Source organism: Hesperophylax consimilis, chromosome 23 (genome assembly GCF_061612785.1).
Source record: "Hesperophylax consimilis isolate HC1 chromosome 23, BYU_Hcon_1.0, whole genome shotgun sequence".
NCBI lineage: Eukaryota > Metazoa > Arthropoda > Insecta > Trichoptera > Limnephilidae > Hesperophylax > Hesperophylax consimilis.
In genome coordinates, this window is record NC_142858.1 from 14258809 (window position 1) to 14279674 (window position 20866).

Genomic DNA, 20866 nt, shown 5'->3' on the forward strand with positions numbered 1-20866 from the left:
AAACTCAATCATACTTTTGAACTTTCTACCGAAAGTAACGAAAACGAATCCATAGACCCATTTATCCCATATGACCCATCCTAGACCCGAGCCGGCGTTAAGCTGGTGACCAGATAAATCATCATAATGATAATTCATGACATCTTTAAAAAGTTATATAAAGTCATGGAAAGTGATGAAACAAAAACTCTATTAACTGGGTTAAGTAGGTTAGGTTAGGTTAATTAAGGATAAAAAAAATTTCATCGTTTCTAATGAATTTATATCACTTTTTAAAAGTGTGTTGAATTTTCACTGTATTGAGTTATCATGGTACCGTTAAGCTAATTTATTCACATCGTAAAAAATGGTAACGGGACAACTCAGAACCATAGCAAGTCAAAACACTTTTTAAAAGTGACATAAACCCATGAAAAGTGGTGAAAATACTAGGTTTTTTTTATATAATTTCTCAAACGATAATTGAAACTATATTTCTTTTCTCTGCCAACTAGTCACATAAAATAATGTCCTTTCTAATGGAAAGTAGCATGCAGTCACTGTGACAATTGATTATTTGTAATACATAAGTTCCCATATAGTATGTGATGCCGGAAACTTAGTTTTATCAATCTTATTTGGTAGACAATTCAAGTATTTAGACGTGTCACATTACGTCCTTTTCTCTCTGTTGATGGACAACGCATGGCTCTAAACAAAAGGGAACAAACGTGGCATAAATGAACATCCCAAAAGTCAATCAATTTTAAGTAAATTTTACGAAAAATAATTTATTCCCAAGATTCCGTAATGTTTACAATTATAACAATTGTATTTTTATCGTAAAAAAGCGCAACTTTTATTAATTTTACTGGTCATTCAAAAAATAACAATTAATGCTGAAAGCTCCCTTTGGAAAGCGTCCTAGCAAAGATTCCCGTAACCAAGTGCTTTGCTTTTCGTATTGTATCGATTGGATTCGAAGCGCTCCTATATAAAGCGACCTGTTTGCGGCGAGTGCTCAGTTTCAATAAAGCTTCGCAGGAGGAAGTAACTGCGAACATTGGAGCTTACAAAGCTGCGATTGCTTGATTTTGGCAAGTGGTTTATTTCATTTACAATTTATCTATTTTCATATTGTTTCCTCTTCTTAAATTATTATTTTCCGACAAAACACCTCTCGATTACATTTCCGTTACATAGAATGGAAAGATTGATAAATAAGACATTATTGATGTTGTTATACGTGAAAAAAAAAATATATATATATATTTCAGTTTGAAAATGCTGCTGTTGATTTAAAAAAATTAGTTTTAAAATAAATGTATATTATCAGTTACAACAATAATGTCGAATTTTTCAATCTTTCCACTCTACCTCACCGAAAAGTCGCAGACTTTCTCGATATATTTTAAGTTTATTCATATCGTTTTTAAAAAAACATGTGTAAATAAATAATAATTCATTTAAATTTTAAAATAAAGTTTTCGGACAACGGTGACTTGAATAATCAAAGCAATATAAAACTACAGTTTTGTTATGGGCCTTCTGATATCCACCCTCAAATTCCTGTTTCCCCGATTCAAGTTTTCCCAATCTTGGTGGTTCTCATGCATTCGAAGCCGACTTTGACGAAGTTGTCTTTAGATTCTCACTCTGCTCCTTGCATTCATTTCATCCACGGACAGCCTGTTGTTTTATTCACATGTGAAGGACGCCATTCATTGATTATATAATTTGTAGCAGTTTATTAGTTATTACGCCTCCTAAACCAGTCTTTTATTTTATTATTGTTTTACTAAAAAGCTAGGATTTTGTTTTTAAACTCGTTAAATATTGAACACGGATTCTGTGTAAATCACAGTAACTCTGTTTTCGCCCTTAAATACTGTTACAACGTTAAAGTAAATGTTGGCTGATTTCAGTTTTAAGTTTCAACGAATTTCTTAAAAAAATTTAACGTTGTTTAGAGAAGGTTTATTTGTTTGGAATAAGCCCGCAATATACCGGTTGAATGTTTTATTTATTTAAAGGCAACTCTACGACCACTAATTAGACCGTCAATCAAAGTCAATATCGGGAATAAGTGATCGATCGCCTTTTTCAGTATTTTCGCGAACTGAATTATAAAACGTGAGACTGACACAAGATGGACGGGAATCTTAAATGAAAGCAACTCGGATGAACCATCGTTCACTTAAACTTTCTCCGCATGCACGGGCTTGCCTGTCGGGTAGAGTGGACACTTGAGTGTGAACTTACCTTAAATCAAGTTTACCCGATTTCCGTTAAAAGCTATTTTTATAACTACATCAGCCCTTAACGGTAAATTGGAAAACTTGGAATACATCTCTCAATCGATTTTATCAGTGTTTGATAAACATTTATGTTACATTTTTTTTATTAGATTTATATTTGTTGTTACATTCACGGAGATTGATCCACCGCAAATGTACATATTAAAATTTGTTGTGTAAATTGAATCTTTTTGCCAATTTTAAATTTATACTTTTCGTTGTCTAGCCTTAAATTAGAGCACTTGGTATTGATTTGCTTCGAGCTATAAATAATATTCCATTTCATTGATTTTTGTGTTAGTTAATAACATTGGACTTAGAGGCTTAGTCGACAAAAATATTATAATAAAATAACTTGACTATAAAAAATCACTAAAGGCTAACTGGCGGAGATACGGCACTTAAGATTATATCAGTTATTCAACCTAATAATGTATTTGTATGCATTTCTTGAAAGAATTGCGTTTTTGTATGTACAAAACTATTTATTCATATTCATATTGAGCATGTATGGGCGCAAACAAATAGTTCATCACAATATTTTAAAGCACACCTTCCAAAAAATGTATTTTCATAAAATAATTCAATTAGCGCGGTCTATGAACGCGTAGTTTATAAAAACGTTACGTTTAACCTTAACGTACAATGTTCAAATGTCAAATCCATCTAATTGACGCCAATTATCTATTGGTGACGACGTCAACGTGACGAAAATTCTGGAATATCTGGACATCTGTAAAAAGTTAAGATATACGACTGCATTAATTCCGTCATATGACAATAATTGCTCCTCATCTGATAGGGTGTACCGGAAGGGTTTAAATGATAATTTATAATAATTTTTCTTCGTAGACGTATATAAAAATAATTATTATGAGTGTTTTTTTTTCTCTTAGGGTATAAAGGAGCGCAAACAGAGCAGCTGTTACTCCTTTTCCTGCTGACTCCAGAATGTCTGCTGCGCATCTATTGGTAAGCTTTTATAGAATATTTTTGTAGACTTCTCTCCCTTTTCTATGATCAGTTGACACTCAAACATGTCCTCTCGGGTTTTTTCACTGTGTATAAGTGATAACTGTAAATCCATCGAAGACATTCTTGCAATAAATTTATAATTGAACACCAAATACAGACTGCAACTGAAACCACTCAACATTTTTTATTTATTTATTAATTTTATTTTAGTAATTTGTACATTTAATTTTACAAATTACTAATTAATTTGTTACATATAAATATTCTATATTTTTACTTGCTTGATGTGACTCCTACACAACATCTTGAACTTTCCAATTGGGGCAAACTTTAGGTTTTCCGGCAGCGCATTATAGTATTTCATCCCTTTATATAGTATACTATTCTGAGTATTTGCCTTGTTATTTATTTCCTTGTTGTATACAATTTTATTTGAAAAATATTTGGGTAGCAGGTTGTTTACTATTTTGTGTACAAGTATCATCGTGTTCAAGGTCAACATCTGTTTCACCGTTAGCCAACTGACCAAAAAACACCATATATTTGTAACTATTTCGGAAAAAGAACACTATTTAATAATATAATTACTTTATATTTTCCATGGATACAAAATTTTAATAATATCTAAATGTAATCCTCTGCCCGGGAGATCCCAGTGAATTAATATTATTAGTCTGAAGGTAGGTTTTGAGACAGTGTTATATTGGTATATCTTTTTAGTCTACTTCGATATCTAATACTGGATATGAGCCTCTTTCCAGATCATAGGTCATATGTGGTAGCGGAAAAAACGCGACGTCGTGAAATATGCACTGTTTTTTTCGTCTGGAACTCTGGAACAATTATTTTTAATGAACTTGAACTTTCACTAAAAATAGTGGTTTTTTAATGTATAAACCGCACAGCAGTCGGTCCAGCTCGTCAGCGCTGCGTTGTCGATAGACTGACCGTAAGCATCACATATATATAGTTATCATATATATATCACATATATATAGTTATTAGTATGATTACTACCTACCCAGGTATGTTATGGGTTATACGGGCATTTTAAAAGGTTACCTTCACCATCTGGTACTTGCTCGGCTGCCTGATGGGTTTTAATCACGTTCAGTTTAATGAAATGATCAATTATTTTCGTTCTCTTCCATAGCTCCTTCGTGCTCCTCCTCGCAGGCCCTAACGATGTCCAGCGCTTAATTGCCCGCTTGAGCTATACGTTTTAAGCGCATTGGATATACGTATTCATTACACTTTGGAGCATGAACAGTTATTTATAATATATCAGACAAACTAACTAACTTACTAAGGCAAGCAATATTAACTAGAAAAATATCATTTTATAACTCCTTGTTTTATTCTACTTGATGGTATGTTTTCGTAAGAGCCATCACGAGTAATCTTAATTTTGATAAGAGGTTGTGGGTTCAAGCTCATGTTGTCCACATACAATTATGTTTTTGAAATAAAAATAATATAGGTTACTTTGCTTTTACTTATAAGGTCATTGAGGTGATTTAGCACAAAACAGGCTATACAAATAGTCCAAATATTATTATTATTTTATTTTAAATTCGTTTTAATGTAGATTACACTCTTAATGTTGCCCTGTAAACAGAACACTATTAAAAAGTTGATTAGTAATTTGATAGATCTATATAACCTTGAATAGAGCATTCCAATCTTTCTTTCACTTTCTCATTCTCCTACTGAACATTACAACACCCAACATTTCCCAATTGCGGATTTCAATTCCAACTCTTTAGAGATTTGATATTGAAAATTCATCCGCAGGTCTGTCCAACACACCAGGGACGTGCGATGCATATTTTTGTACACGGCACTTACGACGTTAAGAGAATCTTAGCTTTATTTTTAGGGTCTTGTATCGTCAGAGGAAGCTACAAGCCAGAAATGTGTATATTCTTGGTTTACCTTATGTCGTAGGTAATAGGCATTAAAATCGCTTGACGAACGGAGTATAGAAACGTTTTGATATCGAGCACAAAACTGTTTTTCATTTATTTTGTAAATAATTTAAAAAGAAAGCATAAAAGTTAATCGAGTGAAACTGTCACAGATAAGCTTAGCTATAATACTGTAGTATTTAAAAGTTGTTTCCTTTATGCGTGCATACATTTCTATTGAAAAAAATATTTTTTTTTAGTAGTTAACATTTAGATTTTTTATTGAGTAATTTATTTTTTATTTGTATTCTACTCAAGCGAAACGGTAGGAAAACCTTCAATTTGTCTAATTTTATTTAATTTTAGTTTTTAATTTATTTTATTTTTTGGTATTCATAATGTACACCGATTCGTTATAAAGATTAATAGAAATAGTGATTTGGCATTAAGCTTAGTCTTAAGGTGACATTCGGGTTTCAATTTACTGACGTTACATATCTACCTACTTCCATTATGTTTATTGTCAGATGTCAAATAAATGTGGATGTAAAAAGTTTAACAAAATTATAACAAGATCGTAAAATAATATTCTATGAGTGATTATTAATGTTATCAGAGATTGACGGCAGAATAAACGATTGCAATAAATCAATAGTACTCGTTCTTTCAGATACGTTCATGAGACTCGAGCGATTTACAATCAAAACTTCTGCTGGTTAATAAAATGGTTATTCAATGCTATCCGTTATAGCGTGTTTGTTGGTATAAACCAGGATAATAACATTTAATTCTAAAAGTATCCAAGGTAAGCAGTAAGCATCCCGATGCAAAGTAATCGGTTCTAGTCAGGCAACGAGGTAACGTGCGCGATGTCCCAGTGCCATGCCTGTATTTGTTGTGTGGTCACTAATGTATTTTTTCTCTCGGAGTAAGTGTGCCAGAACTACATAAACAGAGATATTTCTGCATATCTTTAAAAAATATAAGTAATTTAGCTATAAGGATTAATCTATCCAGTTATAAACTAATCGGACAAGTCAGGCATGGTGTGCGATGTCCCAGTGCACAAATGCAAGTTGTGTGCAGTGTTGCCAAGTTAGGATATTATATGCTAAATTTGGCATAATTACTCCATGTTTAGCATAACTATTATGCTTTTAGCATATAGCATATTTATTTGGCTTATTTTTACAGAAACATGAAAATAATAAAAACCAATTTTATAACTAACAAAAATGATATCGATTGAAAAACTGGTGTCTCAATGGAGAAACATGGTTCACATTAAATGGGAATCCTTGACTTCCACTGTAGAGTTTTGGAATGAAGTCATGCAAAATAAAGATTCAGCTAATAATAACACCTTCGGTGATTTATGTCAGTTTGCAATGTCTATTTTAACATTGCCGCATTCAAATGCGGACATTGAACGTGTATTTAGCCAAATGAGTCTGGCCAAAACAAAACTCCGAAATCGTTTGGCGGTGAGAACCCTGAATGCCATTTTGTACGTGAGATTTGGCCTAAAGAGAGCAGGAAAGTGCTGTTATTCTTACACTGTTCCTGACGAAGTACTACGCTGCATTGGGACCAAAGAAATTTACGACTCCGTCTCTCAGCCTTCCACATCAGCTGCTGTTAATGAAGAAGATGAAGATGAAGATATTGATATTTTATTTCACTGATTTTATTTCTTAGTTAAATTTATGTTAGCTTTTTTTTGGTATTTTTTAAAGTAATTTAGCATATTTCTGGCATATTTTTCCCATCACTCTAGCATATTTTGAAGCAGTTGAGTTGGCAACACTGGTTGTGTGGTCACTTTCCCGATTGACAATAATGTGTTTTTTCTCAGATTAATAACAGAGATAACTTTTCCACGACTATGATAATAATCCGCAAAGACTCGCAAAAACAACTTTAATGTATATATATATTACAAACAATTTCGGTTTCAGGTGCATGGGTGCGTAAATCAAATTGCATCCTCGCTTAAAGCTAGTCACATATGAGAGATATATCCTCGTTTTATGCATAAAATTATTCATGTTCAATGAACTTTTAATTTTCAAAATTAGAATTAATAAGTATAAACTTATCAGAAAAGCGTTAAAGTATGTACCACAATTATATTATTAGTTGAAAATTCTTTATGTAACTGAATTTTTTAATTATTTTCCACATGCGATAGTTGTCATAATTGTTCAACATTACCAACATTCTGAAGGTAATTCTTCTTTCGAAAGGCAATTATCCTGAAGCAATATTTTATAAATACTTTCAGCTTGACAAATCGCACATACATTAGTAGACGTAATATTCTAACGTTCAAAAATACACAATTCTTATTGTGTTCAGTACTTAATTATAATGAATTAATGCCATCGCTCTTACAATAGTTAGTGGCTTAAGGTCAGAATAGTTACAATAAAAATTGTTTTATAATTTATGTTGTTTTCTATTCATATATATTTTTTTATCCCGCGGCTTTTCACTAGTCTGAGCTAGTATATAATATATATAGGAACAAATATAAAGTAGGGCAGATGAGATCAGTATAGGGTGTCTGGGGGTAAAGTGCACTAACTTCGGGAGGTGATTCTGTATGATGGTAAAAGTAAAAAATATCAATAACTTTTTTCGAAATTCCAGCCATTTTTCCATAGAATAATATTTATTTTCCAAAACAAACAATTCAACTTGTTGACCTATAAAGTTATTTATCTTTTCTATTTCTAAAACCAACCGATGTTAGTGCACTTTAGCGTGTCTTTACGTTTATGTCGACAGAACTGTGTCAGCAAACTACGAAAACTGAGATAAGATTTTTATGCTAATGAACCGCGGAATCAACGAAATATGTTCGTAATAAAAATTGTTTTCATCTTTTCTTAACATGTTTGAATATATCATTGTTATGAATACAAGTGTTTTAATGAAAAAGCAAAATATCTTAGTTATAACTTAATACAGAATTCACACAAACGATGGTGTCAGTCGGTATAAGAATATTGTATTATTTATTTTAAAATATTTTTTATACACTCTTCTGTGTCATCTTTCGGAGAGTTGTGTCGAGCGTTTGGCCTTCTTCCCGAATCTGAGCCTGTACCGAAGGGATCAATGACTCAAGTCATTGTTCCCTTCCATCGAAATACCGGTAGAACATGAATAGCCTTTAACAGATTTAGATTTCTTTAATTTCTCCATTGATGTGTATTAATATGTATAGTCATCAGTATTTTAGTAAATTACGAAGTCTACAAATGTATATTTGTCAACCAACAGAAACTGTCTAGAAACAATTTGTCAACTATCTTAATTTTATTTTGTATGAACGGCACATAATCATTCTACAAATTCTGAAATAAGTCTTTACCGAAATGCTTGTTTAACAACGAATTATTTTGTAATAAATACTCCATGAATTTATGGCTAGATTAGATATTATAATCTGTACTGAAATTTCCCAGATGGTGTATAACCTCCCATGAGACAATCTTGCCACCGTTTGTTAGAACACCAGCACCCAGGGGCGGAAGAACCTCCACTTTATACTCCTTGCAATCAAATTTCAGGTAAATATAATGAAATTAATCTCTTTATTTCAGAATGTGTTAATTAGTTTAGAGCAAACCCATATATCCCATAAAGCATATCGTGGGCTTAAGATCAAAGGAACCTGAATACAAGAACTGGGGTTTTGAGTAAAGCTTGATTTCGGTAATGCCATAATCGTATCTATTAGTGATACAAATCTCTACCTTGTACATACAGCCGTTTAAGATATACAGTTTCCCATCTTTATTTGCATTTATCTCAAAACTATGTTTTTGTAGATTGTTAGTTCCATCGAGGACTTTTCATTACATACGCGCATTACATATGTTTTACGAATCGCTTGAGGAAATTAAGAGAGAGTTACAAAAAGTGTGCTACTCTTTCATGAATATAAAAGTGATGGAGGTTGCAGAAATGGATGCATGAATATGGGTTTTTTTATCAAACACCTAGTAAGAAAGAAAAGATCGGTGCGCCGGTGAGAATATTCGGATAAGAGGAAGACGTGAAAGGTCTATGATTGATTTCGTTGGGCCCTAGATTTAGGAAGATAGGTAATGTTAGCAATATAATATTACGAGTAATGTATGTGTACCGTAACGGCGTTAAACTTAAGGAAAGTGTTCATTGTAAAAGTCTGAAAGGAGGTATTTCAATGTATAATTGATCGTTAAAGTAGTAGATTACAATAAATTTTATTGATACTTTAACAAAAATCGAATGAGAGATGAATAGGTATACAAAAATGTTTAAAAATTGGGTGAAATAAGGCGTCCGGGGCATTCCAATTTCCATGAAGGACATTATCTGAATAATGGAAAACATATATTTATTTGTATATTAATTTATTTATGTTAAACATTATTCAAGAAGTAAAATTTGTTAAGGAAATTAGTAAAAAGAACACACGTAAAATAATAATAAAAGCTAATATTCTATTTATGAGCCATGTTATTATAGCCTTTTTGTAACTAAATTCCGTTCAATTGAATACTTCTACTATTTCTGAGCAACATATTATGTCCAACAAGTAATATCTAAATGATACAGTCCTGATATTGTTGTTGTAATTGAAAATAATTTTTGATCTAGTATTTCTAGTTTGTATATGGATATTATAATTGGCCAAGGGTCTGTCTATAATACCAATAACAATTTTTTTGAATATACGAAACGGCGAAAACAAGAGATATGGTAATTTTAATTATTTTATGAAGTGGTTGTCATATATGGTTTATATAGGTAGACCGAGCTTTTAATAAATATATCTTCAAAATTTGTGCCGAATTTTTTCATTGGAAACAAATTGGATTTTATTGTAAGAGGACTAGATAAAAGAATTATGTTCGACGAATGTGAAAGACCAAGGTTTTCACTCAAGGTAGGTGACACATTACGCTATACGCATCATGGCTTGACCTATTTCACCGTATCGCTCGCCATACAACACCAATGGGAATATATGGCGAGCGATATGCTGAAATAGGCCAAGCAACGCAAATACAGCGTAGTCTGTCACAGGCTTAAGGGTGGTGGTGCATGCCATGGAAAAAAATTGGTTACTATAATGATGATGCTAATATGGAAAATATTGAAGCGTGGCTAAATACGAATCAGTTTGAAGTAGCAAGTATGAATGAGCTACTAGAAAGTAGGTATGTATATAATAATGTCTACTGCATCATTGATATCAAAGCTTTTCGCGAAATAGTTTTTAAATGTACATGTGACAATGGCTATTTGGCATACTTTTTAATATTTTTTACTAATATATAATATTTTGATTTAAAGTGGTAACAGATAATGATCTGCGAGAGGGCGGCGGCAAGCTGACCCGACATGCGACGCAAGAAGAAGACGAAGCCACTCTTAGGGAGCTGCTTATTAGGTATTATTCAAACAATTTACTTTGAATTTTCAACACTTTCTGCTGAATGCCGCTGTAACTTTCAAAATTTAAAAGTTTAAAAAAACTTCGCTCTTCCGTATAGAACAGAAATGCCATTCCCTCAAACATTATTGTGAAAAGGCTATAAGCATAAACGATGAATAGATATGCCCACTCATGCCCATTCTAATAATAAGATTCGACTACTTCAGTGTATCGATTTTGAATTATAACAACCCATACTTCTAAATGAGTCAATATTATGGATTATTTTCATTTACATTTAAAGAACAACCGGTCAGTGGTTGAGTGGGCATAGCGCTTGGGTCTCACCCGAGCGTCGCGTGTTCGATTCCTCGGCTGGCTAAGTCCTCCATCACAACACAAGCAACATTTTCAGCTTTCTGTGGTGGTAGTAGGAGATTTTCAAACATTGTTGGGTTATTCGTAACCCGGGAATGTTTGTCTTTCTTTTTAAAAAAATTTAAAAAAAAAAAAAAAAAAGTGCATATCGCATTGGCTCGATTATTATTGGCTCACTTACGTCGAGTTGAAAGTTTAACATCATAGTATATTATGTTTCATTTTTGTATATGTTTTTGAGCATCTTTAAGGCATTAAACGGGGAGACATTAAAAGTAAAAGATTGATCTTAAAAGACGGTTACTTAGCAATAAACGGTGGATGTTTAAAATTCCTGCTATAGGTTACCAAAGTTACATTTTCAATCACAACACAGGGCTACTTCATTAATTGCTGTCTGCAACATATCTTACAGTTGCTACTTAATGGTAAGGCACTATAGAGTCCTTCCAATGATAACTCCATTGTATCCTATCGGTCTGATGCACGAGCCGTTCATGATAAAGAAGAAATTACAGCTAATGCCTACCTAATATCACCTTATCGAGAGACAGTCTCAGTAATCTTTGAGCCGTTGTTTTTTTTTCGATCAATGGACACAGTCTGCAGAGGCAGGTGAGCGTGATGAGCATGAACCTGTCTGCCAAATTAGACGAGCTGCAGAGGGGTGATCGCCAGATGGAGACAACGGTCGCCCTGTGCGAAATTCGCACTCAACTACAAGAGCTGACGAAGAGTGTGGAATCATGCCAGTCCGAAGTCTCAGAGGTGACTACACGTTTCTTTTTATTATTTTTTTTTTTAATTCATCTACTTAATTTCGATTTTGTTTTCTTGGTTGAATGAATGAAGTGAAATGTTCCAAGTGGAAATTAACCCACTTACACCTGACCTGATCGAATTGAAACTCGATTGATTGACTCGTTGTCGATGACTATGCATTCTATCAACTTTTGGTGGCATGCACCACACGCGCGCGCAAGCTCTAATTTTTCTGAATTTGGATGACATTATAATTTAATAAATAAAAATTTACAGCAGTTAACATACGGCATAAATGTCCCCAGTGCACTACTATCCAATTAAAATTTGGCTTAGGTGTTGTTGACTCCAGTTCCAAGGGAGGAAGGTTCAATCCTCAGTCAACCCAAAATTAAATGTATTTTGAAATACGAATTATAGTAAAAAAGCTTTGTCGGGTTGAATTTATAAATAAACCGACATAGGCCTTTTGTATCAAAAAAGAATCGCAGCTCTCGATTGCTATTATTAAACGATTTCCAGACTTCACACTTCGCAATCTCCTTCTCAAATTCCTGCGTCTCAAAAGTCTTCTTCACCACAAGCCCAACTCTCAGCTCACTCCTTAAAGTCTCCAAACTTGTGATAGCCCTTATAAAGACTATTCGAAATAAATAAGAGCTCATTTATACAGGGTGTCCGGAAACTCGTAGTACAAGCGGGAAACTGGTGAATCTACATCACATTTGGAGTCGATTTTGTAGTATATTTTTTTTTTATTTGAGCTTTCGTTATCGAGTAAATCGACTTTGAAGTTGATTTTTTTTTTTTTTTTTTAATCAAATTCTTATAAATTATTACTGAAGATCAAAGTACCCAACTAATTAAAACTATTTGAAAGTAAAACAAATGAAGAAACTCGGATTTGAAGCATTATTTTGAAATCACCCTTCATTTAACCCGGTGTAATCATAAAATATTTCTGCTCTGCAGGGTTAAAACATCTGTTATTCAACCCTAAACACCAGAAAAAACTTTAACCCTAAAATAGCCAAAAAATATTTTTTTTTGGTTTTTTTTTTTTTTTTTTGAAAATGCTCAAAAAAAAAAACTTTATGTTTTTTTGGGTTCCCCATGTGGTGTAGATTCTCCAGTTTCCCGCTTGTACTACGAGTTTCCGGACACCGTGTATTATAACAAACCCAACCCATAATCATGACCAAAAGTATCCATGGTTCTTTAAAATATCACTCCTAAATGCATGGCACACCATTCCAAGCAGGCAAATTTCTGGCAAACATTCCGCCGGAGTGGCGCTGGCAATTGAATCGTATGCATAGGGAAGTGAGCGGAATTGTGTTCTAGCGACAGGCAGGTACTTGTGTAGTAATCTAGTTGCCGTGTCGTGTCGGCGCGATCCAGCCACCCTAAATACACCCCAGTACAAATCACTGAACTGTGGGTACTTGTATATATATAGTGCCGCTGCCATGACACCCTATGGCAAATGCCACCGCTGATTTTTACTAGATATTTTGCTGGGTTGACTGAACTTCGCTTGCGTTCCGCGATCCAGTATAAAACACCCTTAATCAAATCAGCCTTTTTATTATTATGGCATATCGCATAGCGCTCAGTGACATTTTATGGTGGTCAATCATAATTATAATGGAACACTTTAGTTACATTATTTAGTACCTCACATGTGCATCAATATTATCAACATTCGAGTGTTATATTATTATCTTTCATAACAAATTATTATAAGCAATAATTACTAGCCTGAAATATCCATACAAATTGAAAATATCTCCCGTTAACAATAAATGCCGCCAACGGGAATTGAACCCGCACTTTCTGATTGCCGGTCAGTTGCTCTGAACCACTAAGCTACTTACTTATTCCCAACCCTCCAAATAATTCAATGTGTACTAGTATTTCAATCAACGATTATTACTTACTATATTTTTTCACCTGTAAACAACCAACTATATTTTTGTTAAAAAGGCTTTGTTAGTGCCGAATTTCTCACTAGATGGAGTCGAGACTAGTATATCTGCATTTGTTGGTGAAATATTTTGACTTGTCGAAATTATTTATTTAAAAGATAATTTTTTAATGATTATAAGACAAGGTTTTTTATGCATGGCACAAAGGATTTATTATCCTTTGTGCCATTAGATAATCATTAAAAAAATATATTATCTTTCATGTTTTAATTTCTATCAATCTGTCAATATTAAGCCATTTTGTGTTTTCATATCTAGTAACCTACATCAACATTCACACACTAGTACATTTTTGTGTATTAAGATATGATTAAATGTTAACACTAATTCATATATCTGTTCATGGTTTAACGTCTGTCAATCTGTATCATCGTGAACATTTCATATAACATAATATCTAGTTCTATTTTGCTAAAATATTAAATTATTTTATAAATAGATTATATTATTTCGAATAACATGAGCTCACTGTAATATTTTCTGGCTAATGTGTCAATACAACATTTCAACATTATTCATACGACATTTATTTATCATCGTGTTTAATATTTTATCTGGTCGCTTTTCGGATTATAACGTCAAATTGATTTATGTCTGACAAGGTGAAACGGGATATGGTCGCCATAAAACAGGAATTGGACACTGTTCAGGCTGTGAAAGAAGAAATAGAAGAATTGCGCGAATATGTTGATCGCTTGGAAGAACATTCCCACCGGCGAAAGTTACGGCTGTTGGAACAGGTAACAAAATTACGTTTATAACATACAGACAATATGATTAAACTTAAATGTATAACAGTTTATGAACACTTATCTTTTGAAAATTTTTCAGGGACTGACATTTTTCCTGTCATATGCAATATTGGCGGCTGTTCTTGGTATGCTGCAGTTTGGCTATAATACGGGCGTGATAAATGCACCAGAATTAGTAAGTTAAATTCCTTCATTATACTCTCCTAACCATCTCTAGGAAAGGTGTCCACTTCTGTCGATCTCCAGCTATTCTCTCTAAACTTCTTCCTTCTTTGTCTACGGATGTGGTGTTTTCCTCCAAGTTGCCTAGTCACCTACTTATAGGTCTTCCAACACTCCTTCGCCTTGCAGGCTTACTATAGAGTAGCATCCTTCCCTGCGGAGACCTTCCACGTATAATGGTACATTTTGTTATTGACGGCTCACAATCAAATGGTAAAACCAATTGGCATTAACAGGTTTTTCTCGTCCTTTTCTGATCCTCTGCGGAAACTTCGTTTTATCATAATATTCTACGAATCCTTAAACTATTATTGCATTTTAGAAAGTTACTTTTTGCAATATAGATTTTTTTACATTATTCTGCTTATTTCAGAATATCGAAAATTTTATGAAGGATGTTTATAAAGATCGCTACGGAAAAGATATCCCAGAAGACTCTGTCAAACAACTCTACTCTGTGGCTGTCAGTATTTTTGCGATCGGAGGAATGCTAGGAGGATTTTCTGGAGGGATGATCGCCAACCGATTCGGAAGGTTAATGATTGCTTTTAGTAATCAATGTCACTTTTATTAATACAATAATACATTTGGGAATTTGTAAATAACTAAATATAATGATGTTCTTTCAGGAAAGGAGGATTACTGCTCAATAATGTTTTAGGTATAGGTGGAGCCTGCCTTATGGGTTTTACAAAGATTTCACATTCTTATGAGATGCTTTTCTTTGGACGGTTTATCATAGGCGTAAACTGTGGTAAGGATTCCGCATTATAGCTCGTGAATATATGCTATAACTTGCTTACTATCATAATATCACAGCGTTATATTGGTAGCACTGACTAGAACTTTGGGTTCCCTTTCAGGACTAAACACATCATTGGTGCCAATGTATATTTCGGAAATAGCTCCATTGAATTTGCGCGGTGGCCTAGGAACCGTTAATCAATTGGCCGTCACAGTCGGGCTACTTTTGAGTCAAGTTTTGGGAATTGAACAAATTTTAGGCACCGATGAAGGGTGGCCGTTACTGTTGGGTGAGTGAACCTAATTTATGTAGTCGTCAAACCCGTAATCTTTGCTCAGTAACACCATATCCTTAGTTGATGTATATACCCATTTGGACTGCATTGATTATCCAAAGAGATTGTATAATTAGGTTTAGTAGTTTGACGATAAAACTATTTTCCAGGGCTTGCAATCTGTCCTGCTATTTTACAACTTGTGCTATTGCCGGCTTGTCCCGAGTCCCCGCGGTATTTGCTAATTACTCGCCAGTGGGAGGAAGAAGCGAGGAGAGCCCTAAGACGACTACGCGCTAACAACCAAGTGAGTTTAAAAATTAATCCTATATTACAATCATGACACCAGCAAATCGCTCGCACTGTATGCATACAAGACTTACCCAAATTAATACCTACGTGTCATTTTGAAGTACATTGTCAATATTAATATTAATTTCTTATGCTTAAATTATAATATGTAAATGAAATCCTAAGCACGGGAGATCCCAGTGAGGATATCATTATCTCTATATGTTACTAAGAAAAGAAGACAATAAATCATTATTATTATTATTATTAATCTAATACGTGTGTTTAGGTCGAGGAGGATATTGAAGAAATGAGAGCTGAAGAGCGAGCTCAACAGGCCGAAGCTTCCATCTCCATGCGGGAGTTACTTTGCTCTCCGACCCTACGAGCTCCGTTGCTCATTGGAGTCGTTATGCAACTCTCCCAACAACTTAGTGGAATCAATGCTGTAAGTACATATACATAGTATGAAAACCATAACAATGACTTGTATATCGACCTTTAACTAATAGACATTGTTCTTAAAAATTACCCGTTCTCTACTAACTGTTCAGCAATTTTTTTATATGCATCTATTTGAATTTCGTTATTCTTTTCTTGACTCTCCGACATTCGACAGAGCTGAAACTCTAGGTATATAGGTTCGTTTTCTATAACAATGCGTTCTAGCACCTTTTGGTGGCAATCATATACGGATCAAATTATATTTAAAAATTTATGGCAGTTAGTTAATATACGAAATAAATCTCAGTCCTTTCCGATTGGGACTTACGTGTTGGCGCCGTTAACGACGTACACTTATTTCAGTCAATAACTGGTTTGAAAGGTTCTTATAATAGAAAAAAACAAAGAAAAAGGTTTTTTCCGGGTTAATTTTTTCAAGAATCTTTGCTGTCTTAACTTGAAAATAGTGTCGCCTCAACCTAATCTGATTCCTTATGTCAAGGATTCTGTTATCTCCAAGCTATGCTGATTCCATGTGTTGAGAAGCTGTTGTGTGAACGTGTTTTGAAAGCCTGTGCGGATTCCGATTGTCGATAATGCCAATCTATAAATGCTTGAATGTGTTGAATTCGTGTATTTTCGCAGGTGTTCTATTATTCGACATCTCTGTTCACGTCTTCCGGTCTGACCGAGGAGTCGGCCAAGTTCGCCACCATGGGCATTGGAGCCATCATGGTGGGCATGACGCTGGTCTCCTTGCCCCTGATGGACCGTACCGGCCGGAGAACACTTCACCTTTATGGGCTGGGTGGCATGTTCATATTCTCTATCTTCATCACGATTTCATTTTTGATAAAGGTAAAACCAAACCAATCTGCCAGATGGGTAACTAATTATTTATGTGTGTTTACCAATGCTCACCAAATAATACCGCAATGCTACAAAAATAGTCAAAACATAATCTACCTGTGTTGTGGAAATAATCCAACGGTTAGGTCAAAAATAATTCAACCGTTTATTTTTATTCCAAAATTATCTAATTAAAGCTTCCTTTGATCTAGCCACTGACCGTCAAAATAATTCTTTTCACTAAAACATTTTTTTTCATTTTGTCTGTATGTATAAATTAAAAATCATCATTTCAGCAGACATTCTTGTAAACTTTGTATTATAATCTTGTATTGATGAATTCACTTTCCATACCCCAAATATTTTTTTCACAATTACAAGTCCCAAATAATTTTTTGACCTAACTGTGAAATAATTATTAATATTTCATTCGCACAATCTTGCTTTGCGCTATATGGGTTTAACGCACCAATTCACGCATATTCTGCGTGAAACTCTACGGTTGAAAACGTAGAAGCATTATTAATATATATTTTTATTATATTTTGTGAATTCACATGTTTATTAAATATATTTTCATACCAGAATTTATTATGCTTACGAGATTCGTATTGCGAGTAATCTCAAAATGTGGGCTTGAGAGAAAGAGTGGATATTTCATGAATATTTCCAAGCATATAGAACATTTTTTAGAATCAGAAGCAATAAAAGCGCGTAACTATTTCTTATATAACAATAACCGTAATTATGCTATGAAAAACAAACAAAAAATCAATGTCAAAATTTTCTAGGTATTGTTAGGTAAGTTGTATTTTTAGTACTTGCAGATTAAGGGAACAATCGTGCCGAGGACTTTCCAATGGAAAAAAAATCCTGGAAATCTGTGAATCGACTTCACAGTGGACAGAAGTACAGTTTTCAAAATTCAGACTTTCTTTTTATCTGGCTTCCAAATTGTACGTCCGATATGTTATATTATTGAAACAACAATTAACAAATCTTTCTCTTAGTAGATTTGATCAAATGTGTGTTTTATGATGATAATATTTATTTATAAGGTTTTCAAATAATTTTTATTCATCACGAATCAAACAATATTATTCTGCACATCTACGCATCGCTCGGTAAAATCTTTCTAATCGGTCGATAAACCAACTTCATAAAAATATTATCAATCAGATGTAAATAATATTTATGAAACACTCATACTACAATAATCACTTTACTAAGAATCCCTCGCGTTGACTTTCTTTCAAGCTCGGTTTAAAGTTTGTCTAGTGTCAGAGGTTTGGAAAAGGTACGTTTAATTCGTATAATTCTTTAAGTCAAGCAGTATTTTGACAGAAAATTTAAATAAATACTGGTGAAGTTCAATTGATTTAAAATCGCATTGTTTATAGAAATCCATTCCAGGATCGAGTAGTATTACTTGTTGGTCTTAAAAGACCGTAAACGATGTGTGTTATTTAATAGCTTATTAACTTTATTTAAGAAAAAAGGCACCATATTATTAATATAATATTATGTATTTATCGGCGAATTGTTGTAGATGCACAGAAAAATATAATCCATAATATTTATTTTAATTTTGAGCGTTATGTATTTGTTTTAAATTGCAATCATACTTTTATGTTATTCACTTCACCGCTTTGTTTGCGTGTCCCTCCCTGAGAGCGACTTTCCCGATTCTATCCCCGAAGGGATCTCTCACTCACACCTCGCACCAAACACTCACTAATATATAAATATTACACTTTTCATTTTATTTTCTTTTCATTTGTGATACTTTACTTATATATATATCTGGGATACCTCAGATAACCAACCGTCGCCACCTTGCTCTCCCAGGAAATGTTACTTTTATTTTGTAACTCCCCGCTAAAACGCTAAAAGTTACTTTTTTTGGGAGGAGATCTTTACAATGGCACACAAGTTTGTTAAACAGCTGTAATTTGGCATGCTATCAAAAAGTATTTTGTTTTCATATGACGATTTGACAACAATACGTTTAACGGTTTAAACGTCAAGCAAGTTCTGCCGTTTGTGCATATAATGTAAGTGCATTTAATGTACTGCCTGTACTGTCTGGTGTCAAGAGACGACCGCAAAGCTTGTCTGCAAAGCGAGTGTCTGCAAAGCGAGTTTGCGCCTGCGAGTGTGTGAGTAGAATACCTCGGGAGAATCGGGGAAGAGCATTGCATTCTACTGCCTGATAGGAGTTTTTCGGCTATGTCCAGGAAATGATCGACTGGATGAGCTACCTATCTGTTGTATCAACGCTGAGTTTTGTGGTATTCTTCGCTGTGGGACCCGGCTCCATCCCGTGGATGATAACCGCGGAGCTCTTCTCGCAGGGGCCGCGGCCCAGTGCCATGGCCATCGCCGTGCTGGTCAACTGGATGGCTAACTTTGTCGTCGGTATCGGCTTTCCGAGCATGAAAGTAATTCTTTTTACATATACCTAATATTGCACTACATACATTATATACATACATTCATTCCATATCTTATACAACTAATATTCTTTCAGAGTGCTCTGGAAAATTACACCTTCCTACCCTTCAGTGTTTTCTTAGCCATATTCTGGATATTTACATACAAAAAAGTTCCTGAGACGAAAAATAAAACCTTTGAGGAGATTTTAGCTTTGTTTAGACATTCAAATGGAAGGTGAGTCAAGTTCTAGTCTATTATTCTCTAACTGTTTTTGTATGAAATGTATTAATGTATTTTTGTGTATTAAATGTGCCAACTGTTCTTTTATATTATTCTAAAAACATTTATTAAACCAATTTGTTTGTTTTCTACAGAAATCAAATTATAATCTTGTGTTCTTTCTGTAGCACGACCATGATTAATAATTTAATTATCATTAACCCATTTATTATACACCACTTCCGTCAGGTAAATTTAAGTAAATAACCTGAACGAGCTATTCCTTTTTATAGCGGTAGTTTGAGAGACAGTCGCCTGTACGGCAGTATGCTGAACTGCGTTAATGCACTGGAACAACAACTGCCCCCTCCGCCGGCCCCTACAGAAGAAAAGCCTGATTCATGTAAGCGCAATATGTATATGTATATATTTTTTTTTAATTTTGCTACAAAATTGGTTTATACATTCCAGTCTAAAGGGTATCTCTTGTATCTTGTCTCTTTCACCAAACTTTCTAAAAATATTCCAAATTCACTTTTCCCAAAGGATGTTTATATGTTTGTATTTACAGCAATCAGTCTTTTTCAACCTTTAACTGTAGAACCCTTGGATTGTTTTTGACACTTGCTAATGCTTATTTTACAGCTGAATATCAAAACCAATAGTTTCTTAGACATGGGCTGCTAGGGAAACCAGACGTCGTCGGTAAAGTATCTCTGAATTTCTGCACCAATTTCAATAGACCAACAATGTACTTTATCGTAGCACCCTGAAAACCCGTTCAACGAAGCTCGGGAAATCATCGACAGTTACTTTTTCCATCATAAATTTTATGTATACGTTCATATTTTTTTACCGGGAACAGAAAGTAAAGTAAATAATATTCAGAGTGAGGCATGCGATCGCTTTGATCA

At 33.9% G+C, this 20866-nt stretch overlaps 1 protein-coding gene across 7 annotated transcripts in view; it reads left to right on the forward strand.

Annotated features, from left to right (window-relative positions):
- The window catches only part of Glut1 (Glucose transporter 1), a 39982-nt gene that overhangs the window by 11511 nt on the left and 7605 nt on the right, over positions 1 to 20866 (forward strand). For 5 of the 7 annotated variants that reach the window (XM_089645992.1, XM_089645997.1, XM_089645993.1 and 2 more), the window contains 15 exons: positions 3173 to 3248; positions 8632 to 8736; positions 10511 to 10607; positions 11573 to 11738; positions 14323 to 14460; positions 14552 to 14647; positions 15068 to 15228; positions 15324 to 15448; positions 15558 to 15728; positions 15884 to 16020; positions 16294 to 16452; positions 17094 to 17306; positions 19514 to 19738; positions 19828 to 19967; positions 20246 to 20355. In XM_089645992.1, the coding sequence (XP_089502118.1) occupies positions 8649 to 8736; positions 10511 to 10607; positions 11573 to 11738; positions 14323 to 14460; positions 14552 to 14647; positions 15068 to 15228; positions 15324 to 15448; positions 15558 to 15728; positions 15884 to 16020; positions 16294 to 16452; positions 17094 to 17306; positions 19514 to 19738; positions 19828 to 19967; positions 20246 to 20355 (2026 nt within the window). In that variant the 5' untranslated portion in view covers positions 3173 to 3248; positions 8632 to 8648. Of the gene's footprint in view, positions 1 to 3172; positions 3249 to 8631; positions 8737 to 10510; positions 10608 to 11572; positions 11739 to 14322; positions 14461 to 14551; positions 14648 to 15067; positions 15229 to 15323; positions 15449 to 15557; positions 15729 to 15883; positions 16021 to 16293; positions 16453 to 17093; positions 17307 to 19513; positions 19739 to 19827; positions 19972 to 20245; positions 20356 to 20866 lie in introns of those variants that run through there. The other 2 variants (XM_089645998.1, XM_089645999.1) reach the window with 2 other exon arrangements.